The 27423-nt window shown below is 40.8% G+C and overlaps 2 protein-coding genes and 1 long non-coding RNA gene across 3 annotated transcripts; 2 read left to right on the top strand and 1 right to left on the bottom strand.

Moving 5' to 3' along the window:
• The first annotated feature begins 461 nt into the window (after positions 1-461).
• bag6 (BCL2 associated athanogene 6) lies at positions 462-13664 on the top strand. Its single transcript, XM_084026805.1, has 25 exons — positions 462-466; positions 2111-2199; positions 2292-2409; positions 3165-3379; positions 3752-3823; positions 3904-4026; positions 4222-4433; positions 4566-4698; positions 6072-6272; positions 6359-6581; positions 6827-6877; positions 7095-7441; positions 7525-7597; positions 7704-8047; positions 8465-8723; positions 8804-8973; positions 9189-9242; positions 9354-9462; positions 9633-9757; positions 10396-10530; positions 11175-11231; positions 11346-11570; positions 11837-11944; positions 12031-12177; positions 13096-13664. Exons 2-25 carry the CDS (start codon positions 2119-2121, stop codon positions 13189-13191), a joined length of 3678 nt encoding a protein of 1225 aa, XP_083882931.1. The 5' UTR covers positions 462-466; positions 2111-2118; the 3' UTR covers positions 13192-13664.
• A 7971-nt stretch (positions 13665-21635) lies between these two features.
• On the top strand, positions 21636-22391 carry LOC311024166. The gene is made up of 2 exons (XR_014598280.1): positions 21636-22295; positions 22327-22391. It is a non-coding gene; the product is annotated as an uncharacterized lncRNA (long non-coding RNA).
• A 182-nt stretch (positions 22392-22573) lies between these two features.
• tspan13a (tetraspanin 13a) lies at positions 22574-26785 on the bottom strand. Its single transcript, XM_084026446.1, has 6 exons — positions 26599-26785; positions 25205-25372; positions 24671-24751; positions 24448-24561; positions 24046-24165; positions 22574-22924 (listed from the first exon to the last, which is right to left on the bottom strand). Exons 1-6 carry the CDS (start codon positions 26659-26661, stop codon positions 22850-22852), a joined length of 621 nt encoding a protein of 206 aa, XP_083882572.1. The 5' UTR covers positions 26662-26785; the 3' UTR covers positions 22574-22849.
• Between the last annotated feature and the right edge of the window lie 638 nt (positions 26786-27423).

Genomic DNA, 27423 nt, shown 5'->3' with positions numbered 1-27423 from the left:
GTTCTTCAAGATGTGAGAAGTCTTTAAAGCCTTTTTGTTTTTAAATACTTTACATACAGAGTCATGGAATGTCTGAAGTTCACCATAAAACAAGTTTGTGCTTGGAAGAAACTGAGGAAATCTGGCCTTGTGAATATGATATTTGCCCAAAAGACACAGCGATTTTATCACGTTATCACCTTCCTTGTTGTCAGACTCCACATTAAAAAACAAGACCATATATTCTGTTATCGGGACCAAGACCTTATGAGTTTCCCAGATTAATAAAGAGATTTGAGTCCAAAAGTTGTCGTCGTAACTGCTACGGACTTCTTCCCTCCGCCTCAGACTCCTGACGTCACATCCGCTCAGACTGGTAGCTTCTCGCAAGTACCAGAGCTCGTACTAGGAAGTCATTTGCATGTTATTTGATGATAAGGAACAGCTGCATACACTGGATAAGTTGAAAGGACAGTGCGACTTTTAAAGGTAGGCACCAGAAACCACACGCTGCGGTGTTTGTGATCACGAAATACACGTACCGCGTCCGCGATATAAGTGTTTACGCGTTGTAACGTTTCGTTAGCATTAGCTTGAGCCTCCTTACTGATGCTAGGTTAGCCGTTCCAAGTTAGCTTCGTTGCAACCGCCTTGCAGCTTATGCTAAGATAAATCCTGCTAGCACATAACTAACGGTACCTGGCCAACGGGTTTCCGTGATCACGGTTAGCCTAACATGTCGCCGTTAAAATTGTTCTGTCGGTGTTAATACCCGTGACGTTGCCTGGCCTAGCAGGATACAGCTAATCTAAGCTAACACAATGTAGCTAACGTAGCTACCGTGCTCATAGTTACCGAAGGAAACATTTTGATGCTACCTAGCATTATGCTAACGTGAGCTGCTCAGCCCCTGCTTCTTTCTTTGGATTTACCTTCAGTTTAACGTTACGGTTGCAAATATCATGCATCACGATTTAATTGGTTCCTTAGCAACCGTTGTAATTGTTGTCAACGGTAGCAAGGGAACTCCCCTTATTGGCAGTTCTGTAAAGATTGAGTGTTTTTGATGTGTTATTATGGTTTATTTGTGATCGTGACGTTTTTTGAGGGTGTTATTTGGGCTTATTTGTACTTAAATGTAAGTTGTGTTTTAGGGATGCACCAGCTGTTGTTTTCATTATTGATTAATCCCTCAAGCGTTTCCTCTTTTTAATTGAGTGGTTGATAAGGCTGTTAATGTTTATAGAGCCCAAGGTGTTGTCTTCAAATGACTTGTTTCGACAGATTGTAGTTGAAAACACCCAAATAATTAAATTTCCATTATATATAAGAGACAAGAGAATCAATTCCACCCAATTTACTAGCAGTGATTTATTTTCCCTTTTAAGTGACTTGAACGATTAACGATCAGATTTGTTAATGCATTATGAAATGTACTTCTGGTGCTGGTGTGCAGCAGTACTAAGTTCCAGACTAATCTTATTAGTTGGAAGTGTGGAAAAAAATCAAATGGTTCTTCAAACAACAGAAAATTAATTGATAAACTTATTTCCTATTAATCAGAAATATCAAACATTCACCGGTGTCAGCTTTTCATATTTGCAGCCTTTGTTCTCTATATATTTTGGGGCTTTGAACAATGATTGGAAAAAACATTTGAACACACCACCACTACCTTTCACAACTTGTCATGGGTGTTTTTGTTGTTGTTTAGAGTCATCAGGTAAATAATATAATAAAAATAGAAAAATCAATTGAAAACCATTACTTACTTACTACTGATATATCTTGTCAGTCTATGTGGCAGCTGATAAATGCCAATAAATGTCAGTACATAAATGTAAAGCTATGTTTGAGTAATAATTTAGAAACATGACCTCCATTACGTCCTCAAGAAAGCACTGACACGTTTATTTTTCAGAGACAATATGTCCCACTTAGTCTTGTTCACTATTTGTATAAAAACAAAGTTGTGTGGTCTTTAAATAATAATAATAAAAGGGTTGTTTGCTGGGTGGTAATGATATGAAATGGATATCAGCTGACATTTTTAATCTGTCAAATATCGAAATTAGTATTGGCCTCAAGAATGATCAGTTGGGTTTACTGGAGCACTTTATTTTATGATACAGGAACACCATGGAAGAACAAACTGCGGACATAGAGGTGACCGTCAAAACACTAGACTCCCAAAGCAGAACCTACACTGTTGGTGCTCAGGTAAATTCTTCACGTCCTTCTGCAAACTGTGGTGTGAATTCTCATTTTTCAGCCTTTTTGGTAGTCTGACTGTTTCTGTGTCTTCTTTGTAGTTGACAGTGAAAGATTTCAAGGAGCACATTGCCCCTTCTGTGGGCATCCCTGTGGACAAACAGAGGCTGATCTATCAGGGCAGAGTCTTACAGGATGAAAGGACTCTGGCAGACTACAGTAAGTTATCACGAAGTCAACTAAAGCAGCACAGAACCCGATTTTATCTTGTTTCAAGATTTGTTTTTGCACTTCTTGTTTTGTTATTTTGGCTACAATACGAGTGCAGTTCTGTTTTTCCTATTTATGATGTGCACATTGATTCTTAACATCTGGGCCACACACATTGAATAAGCAAGTAGGAATTGACTGGTTGTGGTTATTTTATTGTACAACTTTCCACATCACACCAATCCACATCAAACAAATGGGTGCTTGGAGCTCACTTGTGTTTGTCAGTGTTTATATTATTCTGCCAACAGAAATAATTGCTTGTCTTTAGGCCAACAGAGATGTAGAAAACAGCTAGAATTTCTTATTTTTCAAAAAAGTCATCACACCATCGTCGACATGGCACATGATTTGGTTGCACCCTTTTTTTTAGTGCAGCATGGTATTCATCAATATTATAATCAATTTACTCAAGTACTGTACAGTTTTGATGTGCTACATTTCAAAGGGAAATATTGTAGTTTTTACTTCACTACATTCATTTATATTGAGTAAATACAACAGTGTACAAATTATTACAGTAATCTCTCATGTGGCCAGTTATACACTTAGCATTGAAATGTATTTTAGGCCTTCATCTTACTGCATTATTAGTAATAATACAATTTTATGATAATCTAACAACGGTAATCAATCCACGCACATAAAGAGCAGACATATGCATGTGAAGCGACCATAACCGTAGTTCTCTGTTGCTGTCTCAGATGTGGATGGCAAGGTGATCCATCTTGTGGAGCGGGCGCCCCCTCCACCCTCCCAGCCGGGCTCGGGGTCAGGAGGCTCTTCAGCTGACAGTGGACCCTCCTCATCCTCCCAGGGAACATCACAAGTACCTCCACATGACCGCAATGCCAACAGTTACGTAATGCTTGGCACCTTCAACCTCCCTGTCAACATCATGGACCCCCAGCAGATACAGGTAGGACTGCCTTTGAGCCGTTCAGTCTATTAAAGAGTAATCAAAGTCCATTTATATGTCTTGGGGAGTATTACATCACGTGTGCAAAGGTTGTAGAAGTGAGCTCCTGGGACATCTGTAGCCTGCTATACAATAATATAGAAGTGCAGTTCTAAATTGATTGAGTAGTCTTTCCATATTTCTTTTATCCTAATCACATTTTTTTTTAACAAATTCCAGCATAGTACAAAACAGTGAAGTTATATTCCTCCCAGTGATCTCACAATGATTTCTGACAAGTGTGATTAGCAGCAACTTGAAAAGCTGATGTGTCTATTCCTTCCCTGAACATAAATCATAACATACGTGCATTTCCTGTGTGTTGTTGTTAAGATGTCGGTCCAGCAGATGGTGTCTGGTATGGGCGAGAATGCCAGGAATGCCAGAGTCACTACCAGCACTGGGGTAAGATGTCTGCTGATGGCACACAATCCCACACAACGTTGTCCCGTGGGATGTTGATTTTCACCTTTTTTCTGTTTCAGAGCAACGGGTCTGTGAACGTTCACATTGATATGGACCAACCGGTGCAGAGCGAGCCGAGGCTGAGGCTGGTGCTGGCTGAGAACCTGCTGAGGGACATCAATGACGTCATCCAGAGGATGGAGGTGAGAGCTCAACGTTCATGTTCCTTCAGTAGCAAAGAACAAGATTAATCATCACCCTCCATGTTTTCCCCTGGTCTCAGAATGTATGTAATGTGTGGACACTCCTCAGATAACCAGACCAGATGATTCTCTACGCTAACCCTGCACCTTCACGTCGGTAATAAATGTGTCTGCTGTCCCGTGTATTTTGTTCAGGGTCGGCCAAGTGACTCATCCGCCCAGACAGAGACGACTTCTGCTGCTGGTGCTGCTGCTGCTGCTCCCCCTCCTCCCTCATCTTCATCTACCACCTCCACTCCCTCTCCCTCTGCTCAGCCCATGGACACCTCCCCACCTCCAACAACTCCCCCACCTCCACCCACCTCTTCAGCACAATCTGAGGGACCAACACCCCAACCTGGATCTAAGTGAGTCATTCCTTCTCTCTCTCTGTAAACAGAAAGCAGATCAAAGGGACCGCAGCAGGAGTTCATCTCACACTAAAATGTTTTGTTGAAACAAACCTTTGATTGTAATCGTCTCTGCCCTTCTTGCCTTAGTCACCCCAGCCCGGCTGAGTTGGCGGAGATGTTGTCTGAGCTACGGAGGGTGGAGGAGAGACTGCAGCCCTTCATTCAGAGAGCTCACACCATCCTGGAGACGGCCACCAACGCAGAATACAACAATAATACGGTAGGATTCAAACAGCCAGATGATTGACTGGAGACCTTAAGTATATTTCTGAAATGTATGATTTTTATTAGAAGGCCTGGATATCCATATTCACAAGTGTTTAAAGTGTAAGTTTGGCGGAAATTGAAAATAAAGCTATTTTCTGAATGAAAATACATCAACTAAGCCGTGGAGGAAGTAATTATCGCTCATCACGCAGTTCAGAGCTAGCACGGGTCGGAGCTAGAGTCCAAAATCGCAAACAGTGGGTTAGCATGGGGCAGACAGCCACACGCTTTCAAAATCGCATTTTTAAACAACTAACATTGCTCAAAACAGCGCCAAACCTCGTCAGCAGCTTGCTCTGGGTGTCTACACATAAAACGAAGCACCAACAACTCAGTTCATGAACCCGAAGTTTATAACAGAAGACAGTTAAGAACAATCACCAATTCTACCCCTGCCAGCTCCTCGCGAAGGATAGTCCGTAAGTGTGGATTACCGAACGAGTTCCCGTGTGAGATCTCGCGTGACATGTATGTGCTTCAGATAAGGCTTCTGTCTTGAACTGATTGGAAGTGTATACAAACTATCCCGACGTTTTTACCCACCGTTATTAACTTATATTTGGCCAAACTGCCACTAATTTAAAAGTATACTCGTTTTATTCTGGGCGAAATCTTCAGTTTCACTTTCACTTTTGCATTGCGTTCGGTAATCGACACTTACGGACTATCCTTCGCGAGGAGCTGGCAGGGGTAGAATTGGTGAGTGTTCTTAACTGTCTTCTGTTATAAACTTCGGGTTCATGAACTGAGTTGTTGGTGCTTCGTTTTATGTGTAGACACCCAGAGCAAGCTGCTGACGAGGTTTGGCGCTGTTTTGAGCAATGTTAGTGGTTTAAAAATGCGATTTTGAAAGCGTGTGGCTGTTGGCCCCATGCTAACCCACTGTTTGCGATTTTGGACTCTAGCTCCGACCCGTGCTAGCTCTGAACTGCGTGATGAGCGATAATTACTTCCTCCACGGCTTAGTTGATGTATTTTCATTCAGAAAATAGCTTTATTTTCAATTTCCGCCAAACTTACACTTTAAGTACAGCAGTACATTTAAATATCAGGAATTATTTTTCTAGCAATAGAAATATTAGCAATACGGTAAATTACCACCTGCTACCTGATTTATTTGGATGACAGGCTAGCTGTTAACACCTGTTTCCAGTCTTTGCACTAAGCCAAACTAACTGAATGATGGCGGTAGCTTCATATTTAGTGTACAGACACGTCTCTGCGAGTAAGCATATTGAAATGTTTAATCAAAATCCTGAGTATTTAGTAAATATTATATAGTTTTCATTGAAGACGTTACACAAGATGGTTTCTTATCTGCTTCAGGAGCGAGAGGAAGACCAGCGCACTCTCATCCTGACATGGGAGTGTCTCCGTCTCCTTGGTAACGCCCTGGTGGCCCTCAGTGACCTGCGATTGAACCTCATGAGCCCTGTGCCCCGCCACCTGCATGTGGTCCGGCCTTTTTCCCACTATGCCACCCCGGTCACTCTGCCCGGAGCTGTGCACCACCACATCCCAGTGCAAGTAAGTGAACGCAAGGCTGTGTATGTTCTTTAAATATGAACCTTTAATATGACGGGACTGACCGTGCTGTCGTCTTCTCCCGACAGATGAACCTGGGTGCCACAGTTACTGTTGCGTCTAACGGCACTGACGGACAAGCCCCGTCCACCCAGCCAGCCGGCCAATCGGAGCAGGCAGGTCAGGGACAGACCCCTCCCACACAGACGTCCCCGTCCAATCAGCAGGCTGGCCCGGGACAGGCTGGCCCCCGTGTCATCAGGATCAGCCACCAGGCAGTCCCGGTGGTCATGATGCAGATGAACACGGATGGTGTGTTGTCCCTTACCCGCCACTGATTGAATGCTCCGTAAATCAAAGCTGTTTGTGTGTCATTTTGTTGGAGTTCAAAGATCACACGTGCCACACTATTACATCCTCCATGCACTGCGACCGCAATCAGAGGGATCTGCAGGATGCACTGTTTATTGCAAAGCACTTGTGTAAAGGAGAGTAGTACTGGCAGGTACTTTAGTGTTTAACTATATGTGTGGTGTTGTTTTTGTATGTATGTGCAGGTCCGGGTTCAAACCCTGCTGCAGGTGGACAGCCAATGCCCGGGCAACCAGGTAAAAGCCATTGGTAGTACATTGTGCACAACACATTTTATACAGTCTAGTCATGTAAAACCCCTTCAAAAATATTTGTATCATCTTACTTTCTTACAAGTTCAACAAAGTACTGTATATGGGTTTGGATCAGGAATGACTCCTGGAAATAATCTTCTGCTGATAACAGAAGTAAGACATGTTGTTCTAATGAATTGGTCTCTGTTTCACCCGTTAGGTGCCCTCCCCCCCGACTTCATGCGTAATCTCATGCAACAAATAAGCCAATATGCTGCTGCCGTAGCTACTAGTGCTGCCACCGCCACTGGCCAGCCTGTCCCACCACAGCCCACCCCTCCAGGCTACAGCTCCACCGCCAACTCCTCCACTACCACCACGGGGCCGAACACACCCACCACCACCCCTACTGCTCCCCCACCGCCTCCCCACGCTGGCCCCCAGCCCCAGGCCAGGGTTGTGTTCACCAGACCCCCCTTTGCACCCAACATGCCCCCTCCAGCCTTCGGCACTCGGGGAACCACCATCAATGTGAGGGCTGCCATGCCGGGCCAGCAGCCAGGACAGGTGGGGGTTTAGGATTTGCTTTTTTCAGGCTGATTGTCAACATGATCAACATTTGAGACTAATTAGAAAATCTTTCTTCACAGGCGTTCAACCCTGCTGCTCTCAACCAGATGATCAGTGGACTGGTTGGACAGCTTTTGCTGCCAGGACAAATGGGTAAACATAATCATTTTACATAATTAGCATTTTATTAAAGTATAGAAAGAAGAAGGTTATGGATAAAGTTTGATACTTCAATCTGTTTTTTTTTATTCTTCTGCAGCTGGTCAAACAGTCACTTCCTCCTCCTCCACATCCACATCCTCCTCTTCCTCCTTTTCTTCCTCCTCTCAAACCCCCTCAGCCTCCTCCTCTTCCTTTTCCTTCTCCCACTCGGGTCCAACTCCTCCACCTACCACAAACCCCGCTGGTACACCTAGCCAATCTGAGACCAACACGACTGAGCCCCAGTCCCAGGAGATGCCCCCAGACCTCAACCAGCTCCTGGGCTCCCTCCTGGGAGTAGCTGGCGGTGCTGGTGTGGGACCTGTAGGGGCCCCTTCAATTACCGTCACCACGTCTGGTGTCCCAGCCTTCATCCAGGGAGTGAGTGAATTCATGCAGCAGGTCAGTGTTTGAATATTTCACTTGAGATTTAATAGACTTCCCATGTAAATTGCCCTTTAACTTGTGTATTGTTTCTGTCATTGTCCTGCACACAGATCATGTAAAAAAAGGGTTTCTTGGAAATTATTTGCATTTTTTTCAAGAAAAGTGTGTTCAAATAAAGCCAGATATGATGATATAAATGTTGAATTGTATACAATAGTCATATTATTTAAAGTTTTAAGGGAGACGCTGCAATAAATCCCCTGAAATTAAATGTCAACATTCAATATTTTTTGCTTTCATCTTTTTGAAAATCTGTCAAATACCAAGAGATTGCATTTAAAGCTTTTCAGATTTGTGTTGACTTGTTTGTGATTTAATTAATGCATTTTTTCCAATTGTATATCCTCACTCCGGTTTCCATTTAATGTGCAGGCCCAGCCCATCTTCTCTCCACCCCCACCTCCCACTGGTACCACTCCTGCTCCAGCTCCAGGGCCCAACCCAACACCAGCACCCCCTGCAGGAGCTGAAGCCCTCAACCCGGAGCTGTTCACAGGCATCGTCCGTGGCGTCCTCAGCACCATGATGGGCTCTCTGGGTCAGGCCCAGAACGACACGGAGAGCATCGCCCAGTTCATGCAGAGGCTCTCCCAGGCAACCAACATCTTCATCAGTCCTGAGGATCCTACCGGTACAGAACAAACATCCAAAACGTCTAAAGATATCAGGAAATGATTGATGTAAATAATGTGATGTGACTGTGATTCTCAGGGTTTTTTGGAGAGCTGCTGATGTTGGTGTGTCAGACGTTCACCATGTCAGACCTGGTGATGCTGCTTCACGGTCAGCACCAGCCGCTCGGTCGCATCCAGCCCCAGCTGTCCCAGTTCTTCACCCAGAACTACCTCAACGGCAGAGAGCCCACCGACGAGAACATTGCTGTCAGTACCACTCACCAGCTGCACAAATGGTTTTGCTTTGTTTGTTTTAGGATTTTAACACTCAAGCACAGTTAAAAGTAGAAAGAGCTCATCTTCTATATCGTTGTTGCTTCCATGATGGATATGTTTTTTTCTTAGTGTAACTGACCAATATGGATTTTTGTCTTCTCCCTCTATGTGCCATCATTCCCTCATATCCTCTTTCCATCCCCCAGGCTGCTGCTGACACTCTGGTCAACGAGCTGGAGGAGTATATCAGCGAGAGCTTTGTAAGTCCTGGATGTCCACTCCTCCCCTCGTATCGCTGAATTACAAACCAGTGTGTGATTTATATGAGCCGTTTGTAAACGTACTGACGCCACCTGTCTGGTCTCCGACAGAGAGAGTCTTCAGTCACAGTGTTGGAGGGCGTCGACGTCACTCAGACCAACATGTCCTTCTTCAGACAGCAGCTGATGCACATCGCCACACACATCCTGCGTTGCACAGGTAGGACAGTATAAATGAGTCTGTCTCGCTGATGGTTGGTTTGGATGTTTGGCTCCAGCTGTTGGTGGTTTAAGTGTATGTTGCAGCACCAGGCATTTGGCTGTGAGGTGATGTAGTAATCTCACTGTAGAACTTTCTGTTTTGTTAATATAAATCTTTTTCTCATCCAGATGAGACATTTGGGCCCCGCCTCCTACAGATGTGCAACCAGGCGTTGTTTGAGTGTCTTGCTCTCAACCTGCACTGCCTGAGAGGAGACCAGCGAGCCCTCACCGCAGTCATCAACCACCGAATAGTCAGTATATGTCTTACTGATTAGTTTGTTCCTGTGTTCAGAAGGCTGTAGACGCTCCAGAAGAAATATGAACATGGCGTTTTAGTTTTGTGCAAAGTCATGTTTACTTGCATTATGCATCGATGCCTGAAGCTGCCGCCGATGAGAGCCCAAAAACTAAAAGCCAAACAAAGCCTCCGGCATCGCCAATACTTTATTGGGGGAGGAACATTTTGCAAAAAGATTATTGCAGCAAACTACCATGCCCTTAAAGGTTTTGGTGCTCAACTCGATGTTCATTATGGCATCTATAACCAGGAATTAGAACGGGCAAGGCAGTCCTTTTCTCTAAGATAATCAACAACAATGATATCTGCACCTTATTCACCTCACCATCCGTCCCTAATCGTCCTCCAACAAGTTATACAAACTCCCTGAATCAGCTCATTAAAATCAGGGCTGAAATAAACATGAACTGCAGCTTTCCTGTAAATTTAAAAGATTTGAATCCTGAGCTATTTCATCTGCTTTGTTTAGTTGTTTGTGCTTTTGCTGTTTTCATTAAATGATCATATCTTTGTGGATCAGCGGTGCTATACAAACACACTTGCCTTGTTTGAACGGACACATAAGAGATAATGATTTTCTCATTGATCCAGCGGAGGATGTCCAGTGACATCAGCCCCAGCCTGGTCAACTGGATGACCAGCATGATGACGATGAGGCTGCAGGTGATCCTGGAGCACATCCCCATCACACAGGAGCAGATCCAGAACTACATAGTTCACACCCAGGTAACGCAGCAGCAAACACCTTTTTTTTAATGTTTTTATACAGTGAAATGTTATTTATTTTTATAATGAGAATAGTTAGTCTTAGTTGCCGGTGAGCAAAACCCAGGAGAGGATTGTGTCTGTCTTAGACACAGTTCTGCAATACAGTTTTCTTTACTGAGAGATGTAGTTTTATTGTAAAATACAGCTGAATAGTTCAAATCAGTACAAGTTTAGATCATTAAGGAGAGAAATGGCACATACTTTAAAGGTAAAATGTGTTATTTTATACTTTGCATACATACACTTTGCACATATTAAAAAGGGACTTGTGTGTCGACTTTGTGCCTTCACCACCAGTGTATAAAAACACAGTTCAGTCCAAAAACACTCCTGACTGTATCGTTGACTTCTTTCCAGAATGTGGATGGACACACGTTGGCAGTCGGTGTAAATCAAGCGTTAATTACACGACTTCAGTTACTCTTAAAACCAGCTTGGTTTCCCCAAATTTAGTTTTTGTACTTTTGTGTTGTTTTCCAAATGTTAGTTTCTGCACGTGCAGAGAAAGAAGTAGTTCCTCTGATAACGGCTGTTACATATCCTGTTTCTTTGGACAGCACGTCTGAAATGGCTGATAAATATTGAATGACATTCTTTCACAGAGAGATCAGTCTTCTGCGACTGGCACACAAGAGCCTGAACGAGCACAAAGTGCAACGGTAAGCACGCCGTGCCTCTTTTTTTAATGTCCTTTTCAGACGAACTCACTTTGACACGGCGGCGAGCGCTCTGCCTTTTTAGCTCCCTCATTTCTTTGTTCTCCGCTCACAAAGATCGGGGACACCCTCTCGCCAGCCGCAGCCACCACAGCGGAGGAGGCCATGTCGGTGTCACACGACACGAGGGCGTCATCGCGGGAAGCCAGGGCGTTGCCTGGAGACCTGGGAGCCACGGGAGGAGCCGCACCATTAGGTGGCGACATGGCAGCAGCGGGAGCCGAGGGAGGAAGTGAGGAGTCTGGTCGAGAGTCGGAGGCCTGGGCCGCTGCCGTTCCACCTGTAAGAGCCCACGCAGTTTTATTTATCTTGTGTTTGAATGACTGTTGTTTTATTTGTAGCTCCGCCCTGCCTCTGTGTTTACTGGTTACTCTGGATAATCCAGAGAACAAACGGGGAAATGTTTCCTCTGTCTGTGGATTAGCCAAAGTCATTGTTTGGGAAATCTCTCTGAGCTTCCACAGGAAATGTAACAAAAGATGTTTTTTTTAAAAGATACCCCTGGTAACCAGGTAATAAGCCCCATCTCCCCTGTTTATACCCTGCAGGAATGGGTGCCCATCATCAGGTGTGATATGATGACCCAGAGGAAGATGAAGGCTCAACCCCCCCTGTCTGACGCTTATCTCCACGGGATGCCAGCTAAGCGCAGGAAGGTAATCAGATCAGTCCTAACTTTAACTCGTTAACGTACGGATGTCGCTGGTCATCGCCGACTTCAAGGTGTCGCCTGTGTTTCCAGACGGGCCTGGGCGGCGGAAGCCTCCTCTCCCTCTCCGATGCCGTGAGTCAGGCAGCCAGGACGGCAGGAGTGAAGCCCATCACGTCTGCTGAGCGACTACAAGACGACCTGGAGACCCAGGAGCTGAAGGAGGCGTATGCAGATCAGGTGACTGAATCCTGCATGGACATCACAGCGAACCACGGAGTCACTGAGCATCATTTAGTTCAGTGAAGGAAAAGAAATCTGCAGATGGTCGTTGCTGTCGTTAGTTTAGATTTACATGGAGGTTCATTTAAATATATTAGAAACACACGTCCATATAAAACAAGACAGTTTCAACAAGCTTGCACATTATAACCATTATAAAAGGTAGAATTTGTTGCATGACTGTTAAACCGCATTCATTTGGGCTCAGTGGACTTAATAACCATCTTTTAATTTTAATTAAGGTATCGTTTATTAAGTGTCAAATGTAATGTACATATTTCCTGCTGCCATCTTTTATATAATTAATTAATTGGAAGTTTTACTGTTGGAAATTTAATGGAGCAGCACATAGCTTAGTGTCAAAATGACAGAGTATGGAAACAGCTTTTGAAAATGTTCCAATACTCATCCGGGAATTAACCAGCTGTCTTTTTTTTAGGGAAGAAAATGTAAATTTTCACGGTATTGAAAATAAGACAATTCTGTTTTGTACAGCTCCTCTGTGTGCCTTTAATCTCCCCTGGGAGATTTTATTAATTGAACCTATAACGGTTCTAATAAACTAATAGATTTTATTTTTTAAATAAATAAGGTAAAAAAAAAAAAAGGTATTTCCAATGTAAAAAAAAGAGATGAATGAAATAATCAGTTTTGTAATGTCATTTAAACACAAATTTAAATGGTAATTTTATAATCAAAAGGAATCTACGAGCAGCTTAACTTTGTTTCGATGACTTTATGGGAAATGATGATGTTATAATAAATGAGCCACTCCATATACTTCCTCAAAAGACAAGCTACATCAATACAGAAGCCATCTGTGGTCACATGACTTCCTGTCTAAGCCACTAACTTCTTACATGTTCTTCCTCGCAGGTTAAAGCCGACATCAAGAAACGAGTGAGGGAAGACCCAGACTTCAGCTCTCAGCAATCCCCCAACGCACACAGAGCCTTCTCATCAGACTCGTAAACCATTTCAACCGAGTAGAAACCTGTAAGACTCTCGTTGTTTTCATCTTTATTATTTCTTGGATTCTTCATTCGACTAGCACTGGATGCAGCTTCACCTCCCCTGTATGGCTTTTAAGCAGTTAGCAGCCCCCTTCCACTAATTGCCTCACGCTAATGTGACGACTTCCCCCCAGTGCCTATTTATTTCCGTGCGTCTGTTTTCGGTCCAACATCATGAAAAGGTATCAGATTTAACTTAATCGACGTCGGGTCACTTTACTTCTGTCTGGAAAACATGTGTATGTTTCTTTTTAGCCCTCATATCCTCGTGTTGCTTTGTTAATATGGAGCTGAAGTCTTATTTAGGACTTCAGCCTTCCTGTCAATACTCTAGAGTGCAAGAGTATACTTTCATGTGATGAACATGCTGTTTGGTACATGAATGTACAGTAAGCTTAATAAAAAATCTTGATACAATACAAGAGTAACCTTTTTTGAGTCTGGGTGTTATGTGAGTCAGTGGTGTAAGAACTGCAAGCAATAATTGCAGTTCAGGAATACTTTACTTTAAGTAAAAGTACAACAGTAGGACCTTTTGACCCTGAATGAAAACTATGACAGAATATTATGACTGACATTGGCTTTTTTTATGAAATACTGCACATTTCTTTTACTTTTAGTGGCATATTTGGACTTTTACTTTGTTTAAAGTATTTCATTTTTTTGGGAGCTACTATAATGACTTTTTGAGGATGTTTTTTTTTTAATAGCAAAAAATTACAAATCTTGCCTCGGAGGGCTTTAAATGTCATAATGTAGTTGAGAAATGTTGTGATTTTGTTTATATTTTACTTTCTTTTTATGACATACTGACTTAAGGGGCTCACACACCGGACCGAAAATCGGCGTCTTTGAGAGAGTCGGCGCCCGTGACATGAGTCTACTTGGTGTGGTCGCTCGAATCGGCCCACGTCGGCGTTCATTTCAGCCGATTCAAATGTGTAAAGCTGTGCACACACCGGAAGAACTGCCCGACTCGCGTCGGTAAATTCGGCGTCGGCTACTTAATATGGCCGACTCGAACAACGACATGGGCGGTTCACACCTACGGAATTACAGCCGACGCCATACGTTCCGCGCTTGCGCGAGATGTAATGTCTCCAAAAAACAACAGGCGGCGCTAATCTGTATTGTGGGCCAAAAAACACGAAAACCGGAAGTAGGCGGTCCTCTCTAGACCGCCTTCTTCGATTCCACTGGTTATCTGGTATGTTTACCATCGTCACTTCCGGGCTTCACTGATTCGCTAGTCAAGCTGCTAGCCTCCACCAATCAGAATGGTAAAAGAATGACCGACTCGAATGGCGGATTACACATTTGAATCGGCTGAAATGAACGCCGACGTGGGCCGATTCGAGCGACCACACCAAGTAGACTCATGTCACGGGCGCCGACTCTCTCAAAGACGCCGATTTTCGGTCCGGTGTGTGAGCCCCTTAATCCGCCATTCGAGTCGGTCATTATTTTACCATTCTGATTGGTGGAGGCTAGCAGCTTGACTAGCGAATCAGTGAAGCCCGGAAGTGACGATGGTAAACAGATAACCAGTGGAATCGAAGAAGGCTCTCGGAATTCATATTTCTAAAAATCTAACTGAACGTCAAACAAAGAACTTTAAGCCTAAAATACAAAAAACTAAAAGTATATTCAATATGTGGCTTCAGAGAGATTTGTCCTTAATAGGTAGAGTTCTGCTGAGTAAAGCAGATGGAATCTCTAGATTTGTTTACCCTACTCTCTCTCTTTTTGTTCAACAATCCCTTTGTAAAGAAATAAATAATACCCTACTTAATTTTGTCTGGAAAAACAAATGCCATCGTTTAAAAAAAGAGATCTTAGCAGCCCCGAGAGGTGATGGTGGCATGGAGCTGTTAGACTATATGGACATGAACTATACCTTTAAAACAAAATGGATAAAAGAATATCTGAAAAAGACAGAATCTCTTTGGTATTTTATACCACAAAATATTTTTGGGAAAGTGGGAGGGTTACCTTTTCTCCTAAACTGTGATTATGATGTCTCAAAATTACCACTAAAATTATCTAAATTTCACCAACAAGCCCTTACAGCAGCTAAACTGTGTTTTGTCCATAACTTCTCTCCACATAAAACTATTATATGGAACAACGAGTTCATAACTAGGAAAAATAAATCACTATTTCTGAAACACTGGATTGATAAAGGAATAATCCACCTTAAGGATTTACAAAATGATGAAGGTGAAGTTTTCAGTTATGAAGAATTCCTTGCATCTAAAATCTTCCCGGTTACCTATAAAGAATTTCAGACAGTAATTAATGCTATTCCCAGCGGCATTCTCCAATTAATAAGAGGTCACTTTGAAAGGCAAGAGGCAGATAAAGTTGACTTTACCCTCTTTATTAATGGTATTAACATTATGAGTCATCATTGTAATAATAAACATATAAGGAATCATTTTTTCAGGAAAAGGAAAATCACACCTAGAGGAAAATTTGTATGGTCTTCTTCTATCTCGGGTATTAACTGGAAAACAACATGGCTCCTTCCACACAAATTTGCCATTTCTAATAAAATAAAAGAAGTTCAATATAAAATTATTCATAACATCTACCCCACTAACAAATTTGTGTCGAAATTTGTTAATATTGATACCAACTGTGTATTTTGTAATACAGAAGTGGAAACAATTAGCCACCTTTTTTTTTAATGTAATTTTTCCCAGATTTTTTGGAAGAAAATTGAAGCTTACATCACAGCACATTCCAACAAACCAGTTACCCTGAATGCCAAAGATATACTGTTATATTATAATAATAATGACAGGAATCTGCAACATTTAATTAATCTGATTATTTTAATCGCTAAATTCCACATACATAAATCTAAATTTTCCAAAGGTCGACCTTTCTTTCCTGCTTTTGAAATCGACTTCAAGAACTATTTTGAATGTATCAAAAGAATTGATAATAAAAAATGTATACACACTGTTAATATAATTGAAGAAATATTCGGAGAAATGTAATATTTCCTGCCTTTTTCTTTACTATTTTTCTTTGAATCTCATTTAATTTATATTTTGTTTTGTTTATATTAACTATGTCTTGATGCCATACTATTTGTATTTGTATTATATACGGTCATTGTTCTGACTGTGGTTGGAATCTATAAATAAAGTTTCTATGAAAAAAAAAAAAAGGAATCGAAGAAGGCGGTCTAGAGAGGACCGCCTACTTCCGGTTTTCGTGTTTTTTGGCCCACAATACAGATTAGCGCCGCCTGTTGTTTTGGAGACATTACATCTCGCGCAAGCGCGGAACGTATGGCGTCGGCTGTAATTCCGTAGGTGTGAACCGCCCATGTCGTTGTTCGAGTCGGCCATATTAAATAGCCGACGCCGAATTTACCGACGCGAGTCGGGCAGTTCTTCCGGTGTGTGCACAGCTTTAGTGTCCCTCTAGTGAAAGTGTAAATGATGATATATTCATAAAAAAATATTTAAAATTGTTAAAAAGGCATAAAAATCGCTCATCTCGCTTGACGCGCCTAGTCTCAGTGTAGTGAGTCCAAAACAGCCATAAAAAGCCATGATCAATTTTTTCAGGGAAAAAAAAAGTCATACTATAGCATGTCGAAAAAAAAGTGAAAAATCGACAAAATTCATAAAATGTTGTAAAAATGATGTAAAAGTCCTAACATATGCTCCTATATCGCGTGTCAATCAAAATCTGAGTGTAGTGAGTCCAAAACAGTCATAAAAAGGCTTATTCATGGCAGGCAGGTGGTTAAGTGGTTAGAGTGCATGCCATTTACCCATGTCTGCATATATGCAGCAGCCTCAGGTTCGAATCCCGGCTGGAGATCCTTTGATACATGTCACATCCCCCTCTCTCTCCCATGTTTCCTCTCTATCCACCGCTAAATACAAAGGTGTCTATGCAAGAAAATAATCTTTAAAAAAAAAAGCCTTGATCATATTGTTAAAAAAAGGTCATGCTATAGCATGTCGAAAATTCACGAAAAAGTCAGTCAGAATATATTCATAAAAAAATATTTAAAATTGTTAAAGAGTCATAAAAATCGCTCATCTCGCTTGACGCGCCTAGTCTCAGTGTAGTGAGTCCAAAACAGCCATAAAAAGCCATGATCAATTTTTTCAGGAAAAAAAAAAGTCATACTATAGCATGTCGAAAAAGAAGTGAAAAATCGACAAAATTCATAAAATGTTGTAAAAATGATGTAAAAGTCCTAACATATGCTTCTATATCGCGTGTCAATCAAAATCTGAGTGTAGTGAGTGCAAAATAGTTATAAAAAGGCTTAGTCATATCCCCCCCCCCCCCCCCCCATCCCCCAAAAAAAGTCATACTATAGCACGTCGAAAAAAAAGTGAAAAATCGACAAAATTCATAAAATGTTGTAAAAATGATGTAAAAGTCCTAACCAGTGGCGGCGCCAGGGAGGGGCTTGGTTGGGCTATAGCCCCATCAAGAATTGTGTCAGCCCTACCGTTAGCCCTACCATAAAACCACCAAGAAAAAAACAACAACAAAATAACCAAGAAAAGTGCGGAGTTCAACAGCACCACCACGTCACGTCGTAACGGCATTCAGGCAGCTGCGATGACAACTGTCACTGATCTGGGTTCATTAACAGACTGTACTGTCCGTACGTAAACGTCACTCATGTGAGCCCGCTTTTAGTGTCTGCTCGACACAGAGACAGCAGGCTACTAGATTGTAAGCTACCTGGCTCTAGCAGTTCGCGTTAGCGGCTTATAGTCACTCACGTTAAATTAACGTGGCGGTGGCGGGCGTGTTGGATAAAACTACGGACGCACCGTTGACACCTGCAGGGGAAGATGACCACTCGGGTCCCGGCTGTTAACATAACTATTCACGCCAGGATTCAATTTCAATGTACGCACAGAAACGGCAAATACAACAACAAATGGAAAAATACTTTTTTAAGACAAAATCGAATGTTTTCAGTATCAGTGAAATCAGTAGTGTATATCATGGTGATTGGCCCCGGTGCAAATAGTTTTTTGTGCCCTCCATCCCCGACCTAAACACAAGCGCACGCTTGTGAGCACTTCACGCACGCACACACACGCTTGGACACGCACGCACAGTACGGTATGATAACTCTGCCGGCCCGGGGAGAGAGACATGCATCGGCTCGGCCCACAGTGCTCAGCAGCAGAGAGGTGACGAGACTAGAGCCGGGCTGTATTGTGTAGTGGAGAGGGGCCAACACACGCTATGCGTAATTGCGCACACACGCGCGATCGTCCTCTAAAATGCGGCTGCATCCGGCCCGGTTCAGCAGCATACATTTTTTTTCCACCTTCAAAAAAAGTCCTCCCAGTGCGTACTGGATTCCGGCTGGCAGCGCCACTGGGTGTTGTTATATATTCACATTGAAATTCTGACATTGATTTGAGCCCCACCGTCGTATGAGTTAGCCCCACCGTAGTTGAACCAGAAAAAATACTCTGGCGCCGCCACTGCAGAGCGGTATATTTCATGTAGGCCTACGAGGAGCAAACCATAATCTTACAGAAATACGAAGAAGTTAAACATATAATACAGTAATACTGGCAAAAAACTAGCCGACTGTGTAAAAAATTTATGGCGTGGTGTTTGACAATATTAGACTCATTCTTTCAGCTGCAATCCCGGCGGTGTAAAATGGGCACTTATTTTTATTTGACGCTAATGCCATCTTCACGTTGATCTGCTACGGAGCAAGTTAGCTCTGCAGCGTCAGTTACCATGGTGATGAACCCCGATTTTATTTACATACTATACTGATTTTTCATAACTTTTTTGACACCATGCTGACTTCTTTGACATACTATACTGATTTTTCATGACTTTTTTTTTTTTTTACTTTTTTGACATACCATACTTTTTTTGACATACCATACTGATTTTTTTACTGATTTATTTCATTAAAAACAGTAGTGGTATGTCAAAGAAAAGTCAGTATGTTGAGTCAAAAAAGTAAAAAAAAAAAAAAAAAAAAAAAAGTCGTGAAAAATCAGTATAGTATGTCAAAGCATGGTGTCAAAAAAGTAACAAAAAAAAGTTATGAAAATTCAGTATAGTATGTAAAGAAAATCAGGGTTCATCACCATGGTAACTGATGCTGCAGAGCTAACCTAAAATCTAAACCTAAAAAATCAGTACAGTATGTCAAAAAAGTCATAGTATGGTATGTAAAAAAAAAGTAAAAAACAAAAAAAAGTCTTGAAAAAGTCAGTAAAGAATGTCAAAAAAAGTCAGGAAAAATCAGTATAGTATGTCAAAAAAGTCAGTATGGTATGTCAAAAAAAGTGATGAAAAATCAGTAGTGTTTCAAAAAAGTCATAGTATGGTATGTCAAAAAAAAGTCATGAAAAAGTATAGAATGTCAAACAAAGTCATGAAAAATCTTTTTTTTTTTTTTTTTTTTAATCTTGAAAAAACAGTATGGTATGTCAAAAAAAAGTAAAAAAAAAAAAGTCTTGGGGGGAAAAGGTTAGTATAGAATGTTAAAAAAGTCATGCAAATCAGTATATTTCAAAAAAGTCATAGTATGGTATGTAAAATAAAAAGTTTTGAAAAAGTCAGTATAGAACGTCAAAATAAGTCATGAAAAATCAGTACAGTATGTCAAAAAAGTCATAGTATGGTATGTCAAAAAAAAGTAAAAAACAAAAAAAAGTCTCGAAAAAGTCAGTAAAGAATGTCAAAAAAAGTCATGAAAAATCAGTATAGTATGTCAAAAAAGTCAGTATGGTATGTCAAAAAAAAAGAAAAAAAGTCAGTATAGAATGTCAAAAAAAGTCATGAAAAATCAGTATAGTATGTCAAAAAAGTCAGTATGGTATGTCAAAAAAAAAGAAAAAAAGTCAGTATAGAATGTCAAAAAAAGTGATGAAAAATCAGTAGTGTTTCAAAAAAGTCATAGTATGGTATGTCAAAAAAAAGTAAAAAAAAAAAGTCTTGGGGGGAAAAGGTTAGTATAGAATGTTAAAAAAGTCATGCAAATCAGTATATTTCAAAAAAGTCATAGTATGGTATGTAAAATAAAAAGTTTTGAAAAAGTCAGTATAGAACGTCAAAATAAGTCATGAAAAATCAGTACAGTATGTCAAAAAAGTCATAGTATGGTATGTCAAAAAAAAGTAAAAAACAAAAAAAAAGTCTTGAAAAAGTCAGTAAAGAATGTCAAAAAAAGTCATGAAAAATCAGTATAGTATGTCAAAAAAGTCAGTATGGTATGTCAAAAAAAAAGAAAAAAAGTCATTATAGAATGTCAAAAAAAGTGATGAAAAATCAGTAGTGTTTCAAAAAAGTCATAGTATGGTATGTCAAAAAAAAGTCTTGAAAAAGTATAGAATGTCAAACAAAGTCATGAAAAATCTTTTTTTTTTTTTTTTTTTTTATCTTGAAAAAACAGTATGGTATGTCAAAAAAAAGTAAAAAAAAAAAGTCTTGGGGGGAAAAGGTTAGTATAGAATGTTAAAAAAGTCATGCAAATCAGTATATTTCAAAAAAGTCATAGTATGGTATGTAAAATAAAAAGTTTTGAAAAAGTCAGTATAGAACGTCAAAATAAGTCATGAAAAATCAGTAGAGTATGTCAAAAAAGTCATAGTATGGTATGTCAAAAAAAAGAAAAAAACAAAAAAAAGTCTCGAAAAAGTCAGTAAAGAATGTCAAAAAAAGTCATGAAAAATCAGTATAGTATGTCAAAAAAGTCAGTATGGTATGTCAAAAAAAAGAAAAAAAGTCAGTATAGAATGTCAAAAAAAGTGATGAAAAATCAGTAGTGTTTCAAAAAAGTCATAGTATGGTATGTCAAAAAAAAGTCTTGAAAAAGTATAGAATGTCAAACAAAGTCATGAAAAATCTTTTTTTTGTTGTTTTTTTTAATCTTGAAAAAACAGTATGGTATGTCAAAAAAAATAAAATAAAAGAGTCTTGGTCGGAAAAGGTTAGTATAGAATGTTAAAAAAAGTCATGCAAATCAGTATATTTCAAAAAAGTCATAGTATGGTATGTAAAATAAAAAGTTTTGAAAAAGTCAGTATAGAACGTCAAAATAAGTCATGAAAAATCAGTACAGTATGTCAAAAAAAAGTAAAAAACAAAAAAAAAAGTCTCGAAAAAGTCAGTAAAGAATGTAAAAAAAAGTCATGAAAAATGAGTATAGTATGTCAAAAAAGTCAGTATGGTATCTAAAAAAAAAGAAAAAAAGTCAGTATAGAATGTAAAAAAAAAAAGTTATGAAAAATCAGTATAGTATGTCAAGAAAATCGGGGTTCATCACCATGGTAACTGACGCTGCAGCGCTAACCTATCTTAATTTAAAATATTTCACACACTAATTTAACTTTGTTATAACTTCATAGGACTAAGAGCAATTATAGAAAATGTTAATGCATACAAAGCGATTTCATTTTATTCCCTACACGGCTATTCAGCTATACAACAGTCCATATGCATTAATGCTTTCAGCTTGAATTATATATTTCCATAAATATCAGTCTAAATAATGCTACGTGATTGGCTCATGGCTCATATATGCTGGTATGGAATGGATAAAGACTGCAGTTGACTCCAGTCAGCTCGGTGAACCGGTCGGACCGCCTCAGGAGTGTCAGAGGTTCAGTGGAATCTAATCAGCGAGAGCAGGTTCCTGGTTGACATCCTGTTTGGGCCGAGGAATGCGAGTGAGTCACGTGACGCCAGAGTTTCCGCCTCTCCGAGTGAAAACACGGCTCTCTGACAGGCAAAGCATAAAAAAACACCACATTTTACTGCAACTCTGCATCTTTATTTTTGCTGAATGAAGAAAAATGAAGACAACATTGTGAAGCATGATGTAGTACGGAGAATAAACAGAGCAATAAATACGTGTGTGTATATATATATATATGCGCATCTATCAAGCTCCAATAGTAAGCGACACCTACATCCACCGTTTACAAACCACGACCACGTGCTCAGCCATGAGCAGCTAGTCTGGGAGCCATCATGGTGCTAACCAGTATATTTGCACAAGGTGTGTGTGTGTGTGTGTGTGTGTGTGTGTGTGTGTGTGTGTGTGTGTGTGTGAGAGAACACACACAGCTGCTGTTAACCGTTGCTGTTATCACTTTGAGACAGATTAGACTGAAAGGGGCTTTCATGCATCAGGTTTCCCTTCAAAATAAAATTAAAAAAAAGGAGTTTGATATATATTTTTTTTTACATGTATTTGTTTGCTGGCAAAAAGAAGAACAAGCTTATTTCCCTTATTGTTAAACTGTTTAAAAGATAATATTCACAGCAAAATAATTTAAATTAAAGTAATTAGGCAGGAAATATTGAATCAAACTGAATTTATGAGCAATAAAAACTCAGTTCAAAACACCCTTTTGTTAGCCAACGTTAGCAATCTTAGAGCTCTAGATGTAGAAAAGCCTCGTCTCCATTCGTATCACAATGTTTTCACATCGTTATCCCGTAGCGGTCGTTCCGTGAGTGCAGCCGTTTACAGTCTCACTTTATCCAGATGAGTGTGATTCACAAAGTGGAGAGAAAAAAAAAAAAAGAAAAGCTGGTGATTCAGCAGTCCACGCTGGGCGTTTATTCATGCGTGTTTATAGAAAAGCTCCGGGATTTGATCGAGGATCTTTGAGATTTCGGTATCTGTGTGCGAGCCAAACGCCGAGGATCTGAAACGGAGAGAAACATTTAAAAACAGGCGAGCAGAGACGCTGAAAACCTCAACAACCACTAAAACAAGGGATGTTTAAAAGCTCAGCATGTCTGTGAGGGTTCGTTATTCAAACAGCAACACATTAATGCACAAACATGAACACAGTTGCTGTGTTGCTTGCTCTCAGATTGCCGTTGCAGACCCGGTAGTTTCTGTCTGCAATGCAAATGTTGCTTAAAAGCTGTGAGGTCACCTTTCGCTGGTGTGTGTGTGAGATTTATAACATGGGTGATGTGGATGCAAAGGGTGTAAAGGTTGATTGCCTCGGCACGCAGCCATGACAACCTGCAGGCTGGAGCACCGGGCAGGAGTCGGGCGGGACAATATCGCACTTTTATCGCTTATATCGGGATGAAAAATACTCCCAATAAATCGATCGTGGTGTATTTTTATTACTAGGACAATCAGAAATATCAGGAGTGACTTTGTTGTAGCGGTGTCGCTTGTAATCGTGGTAGAGACGTTATGAGGGGAGGGACTATGATTTATGATCATCTTATTTTGCATTATTTAATTGGATTTCACAAAAAAAAGTTACCTAAAAGCCTGTGATAAATGTAGGCCCTGACAAACTTATTTTGTATTTCTTTTATGTATTTATTTAGTTGATAGGGACGAGTCTTATTGATTAACAGACATGCTGCTTGCTGTAAATAAGCCAGAGTCCATCTGTTGTCCCTGCCAGACCTTAAAAATGTACCCTAAAATTGTGGGGGGGGGGGGGGGGGGGGGGGGGGTCCCCGGCTCCTCCTAGCTGAGTGCCTGGTGTCCCTGAGCAAGACACCTCACCCTAATTGCTCCTGACGAGCTGGCTGTCGCCCTGCGTGGTTGACTCCACCGTCGGTGTGTGAATGTGTGAATGAATGGATGAATTACAGTCATTGCTGTAAAGCGCTTTGGACAAAAGCGCTATATAAATGAGGCCATTTACCATTTATGAAGCAGAGGCAGACATTAGACGCCTCACACTTCACCCTCCACATATTCATAACACACAGGAAGGAAGTATGAATACAGAAAGAAAATGTAATTTAAAATACATTTAAAAAGTATGTTCATGGATTCCATCTCACTGACCTCCGTGAAGCTGAAGAAGAGTCCGATGCCGCCCACGAACCGCAGCACCTCTCCAGCAAACCGCTGGATGATGTCAGAGCACGTGTCACAGGTGGGCGGAGTGGCGGCGTGGAAGCATCTCTGGAGGAAGTAAAGGTGAAAATTAAACAACTGCCAGCAGCGTGACACGGTAAACAGATCAAGTTGCTGCTGACGGAGGAAAAAAAAGAAAAAAAAAAAAGAGAAGGAGCTCCGTGTCTCCGAGACACTCGCCATCTTCCGCAAAGTCTACTTTTTTGGCTCTAACTTTATCGGCAATGATATGTTGTAGTTTTTTTAATTTCAACAAATGTACTTATTGTGAGTCGCTTTGGACAAAAGCGTCTGCTAAATGCCCTAAATGTAAAACCGGGATCGACTCACAGCAGCACACGAGCCGTTGACGGGAAGCGAAGAGAAGCCGCAGCAGTCGAGCGTCTTCTCCACGTCTCGCTGCGTGGCCTCGGACTTGTTCCATCCGACCTCCAGCAGTCGGTTCTGTTTATGGAAATACATACGGTGAGCGTTAATCGCCCGGTAAATAGAGCAAGGGTGTAAAACGTTTCAGGTGCCTTCATTCAAATGTACGTGGGTAAAACAAACACACCTGCTGGTCTTTGTTCAGGGCCAGGCAAGCACACGACACGGAGAACTGCATGACGAACACTATGAACAGGATGATCATGTACTGGAGAGAGTTCAGGACGTTTGGATTCAAAGTCTGGAGTCTCACTGTGTCTAACTCGACAGGAAGAAGAGCTTTGGGTTATTTAGTTTCCCATTCTGCTTTGGCAGAAGGTGAGAGGGTTAATTTCATGTCACGATTATTCAAAACATTACTCAAAATAATTACATCAGGAGTCATAAGTACAGATGTTCTCTACTCAAGTAGAAGTAAAAATACAAGAATATAAGTATCCCTATGAAGGACATTTCTACTGGCAAAAAAAAATACATTCAAACTAAAGTAATGAGCCTGTTTAGAAAATGTGGGGAGTAGAACGTACAGATATTTGTTTTATATAGTAAAATAAATAAAGTAAAAGTACAGATACCTGAAAATGCTACTCAAGCACAGTAAGGACTGACCATTTGTTACCTTGGGATGGATATTTGCTCCTAAAACCAAACCAAAGGATACGAAGAAGAGCAGGACCTGGTGGTGTTTCAGGGCTCCGCAGAGTCCCACGAAGGCCACCAGGAACAGGAAGATGCCCACACCGATGACCCCCGCCACCACCCGGATGCTGGAGACCAGGTCGAACCATTTCCCCCATGCTGCCACTCCGACCAGCAGCAGACTCACCAGCTGAGGACCAAGAGAAGAAATGTGGCAAAATGAGCCATCAATAATGACTGCAGGACAGGCGGCAACCGCGCTAAGTGCCTTAAACTGTCATCCTCTCTGCTGGCCACCAGGGGGCGACTCCTCTCTGGTTGTATAGAAGTCTTTGAGAAAATGGTCCTACTTCTCTCTGCTGGCCACCAGGGGGCGACTCCTCTCTGGTTGTATAGAAGTCTTTGAGAAAATGGTCCTACTTCTCTCTGCTGGCCACCAGGGGGCGACTCCTCTCTGGTTGTATAGAAGTCTATGAGAAAATGGTCCTACTTCTCTCTTGATGTATTATCTCAGTAAACATTGTAAACATGAGTTTATGGTCTCAATCTCTAGTTTCAAGTCTTCTTCAATCCAGCATGATGTTCATTTAGTACATTATGGTCCATTTAGAGTCCACCAGACCAGAAAGCAGGGGATGCTTTAGGGGGCGGGGCTTACCTGGTGTGTCTTTTTAAAGTTTCAGTCAAAATGTCTCGTTTTGTACGACTAACGGTTCAAACTCAAAAAGGAAGTCTGTTTATTTTCACGTGGGACAAAGAAAAGTATCAAAACCTTCATGGAAGCCGCAAATATTTCACTTTTTTGGGGGGGGGTTAAAGCGATTATTCATTAATCAAAATGTGCTCAATTAAATCTATATTCAGTGTTTTAACGATGTATTTTTCTGTGTGTCCAAAGCAACTGGATGAATTTACTTAAAACTGATACCTTTTAAAAAATTAGAAACGTATCTGTTTATTATATATATATATATATATATATTTTTTTTTTTTTTGCACAACTTTATTGAAAAAAAATAACTTTTCACCTTTTATTTTCAACAAAACTGCTTTTAACCTGTAGCCCTTTGAGATCTTTGGATGAAAAGGGCACTATAAATACAATGTATTATTACCATTATTATTATTATATGCTAAACAGTGGACTGTGCAGCTCCAGCGTTGCTGCATAACGTGAGGTATATCATTTAAAACTACTAACTACATTCAATTCAGCGGCATATTGAGCTTTTTAATTTTTCCACTCGAGTTAAAAAGTTGATAATAAGTGATATTTCCCTTTAATATAATCGATCCTCTCGTCTTCGTGTTGAGAGTGAAACCAGTAGTCGGGTGAACTGGGCCTGATGGTCGACCAGTAACACCTGCCGCCGCCGCCGCCGCGACGAGGAAGCGCGGAGGAGCGATCATACTCACCACGTAGAGGATGTTGAGCGCGGAGAGCGCGTTCTTGGTGCAAATGAATCCGCCGCAAACCATCGCTGCCGCCGCTTCGCTGCTCCGATCCGCCGCTCCGTTCAACAGAACCGGATAAAGTCTCCGTGTGAAGCTGTTCGGTGACCTCGACGCGCTCCGGCTGCTCCGGGTTGTTGTTTTTTTTTATCTGCAGGTGGAAACCAGAGACCGTTTCCTGTCTAGTTTCCTGCTCGCTGATTGGTCGGTTGCCTTTATTACTCACCCCCTCACGCGCCGATTATAGGTATTAATAATTAACCCAGAAGTCACCGAGTTTAAGGTTATACACGTCACTTCGACGTTCATAAAGGTACATTAAGCAGTTTTTTACACTTTGGGGATTTTATCACCAGACTTTTTTTGTGAATTTTTGACATTTTGAATGACTTTTTTTGTTTTGTTTTAATGTCACCATGGCTTTTTAGCATTGTTTTGGACTCACTACACTCAGACTTGAAATACGATATGAAAGATTTTTTGTTTTTTGCAACAATTTATGAATTTTATTGACTGACTTTTTTTTTTTTTTTTTGTGAAAAAAAAAATATTTTTATGACTTTTTAAATGGAAATCACATGTTATGATTCTCTTTAGATGCAACAATGTGTATTTTAATTAGTTAAGTTGAGATGCAGAAACATGCAATGTCATGTTTTGGTGTTAATATTGTACAGGTACTTTTATTTTGTATTTAATTTTAAATATTTTTCTATTTTGTCTCCAACCGTTTGCACACATTTCTTATTTCTATGTTTATTATTGAATCTGTTACTGTTTTATTAATAT

Source organism: Eutrigla gurnardus, assembly GCF_963514095.1.
Source record: "Eutrigla gurnardus genome assembly, chromosome: 14".
In the NCBI taxonomy this organism is placed as follows: domain Eukaryota; kingdom Metazoa; phylum Chordata; class Actinopteri; order Perciformes; family Triglidae; genus Eutrigla; species Eutrigla gurnardus.
The sequence above is the reverse complement of the archived record's forward strand: the minus strand, read 5'-3'. Positions and strand labels throughout refer to the sequence as shown.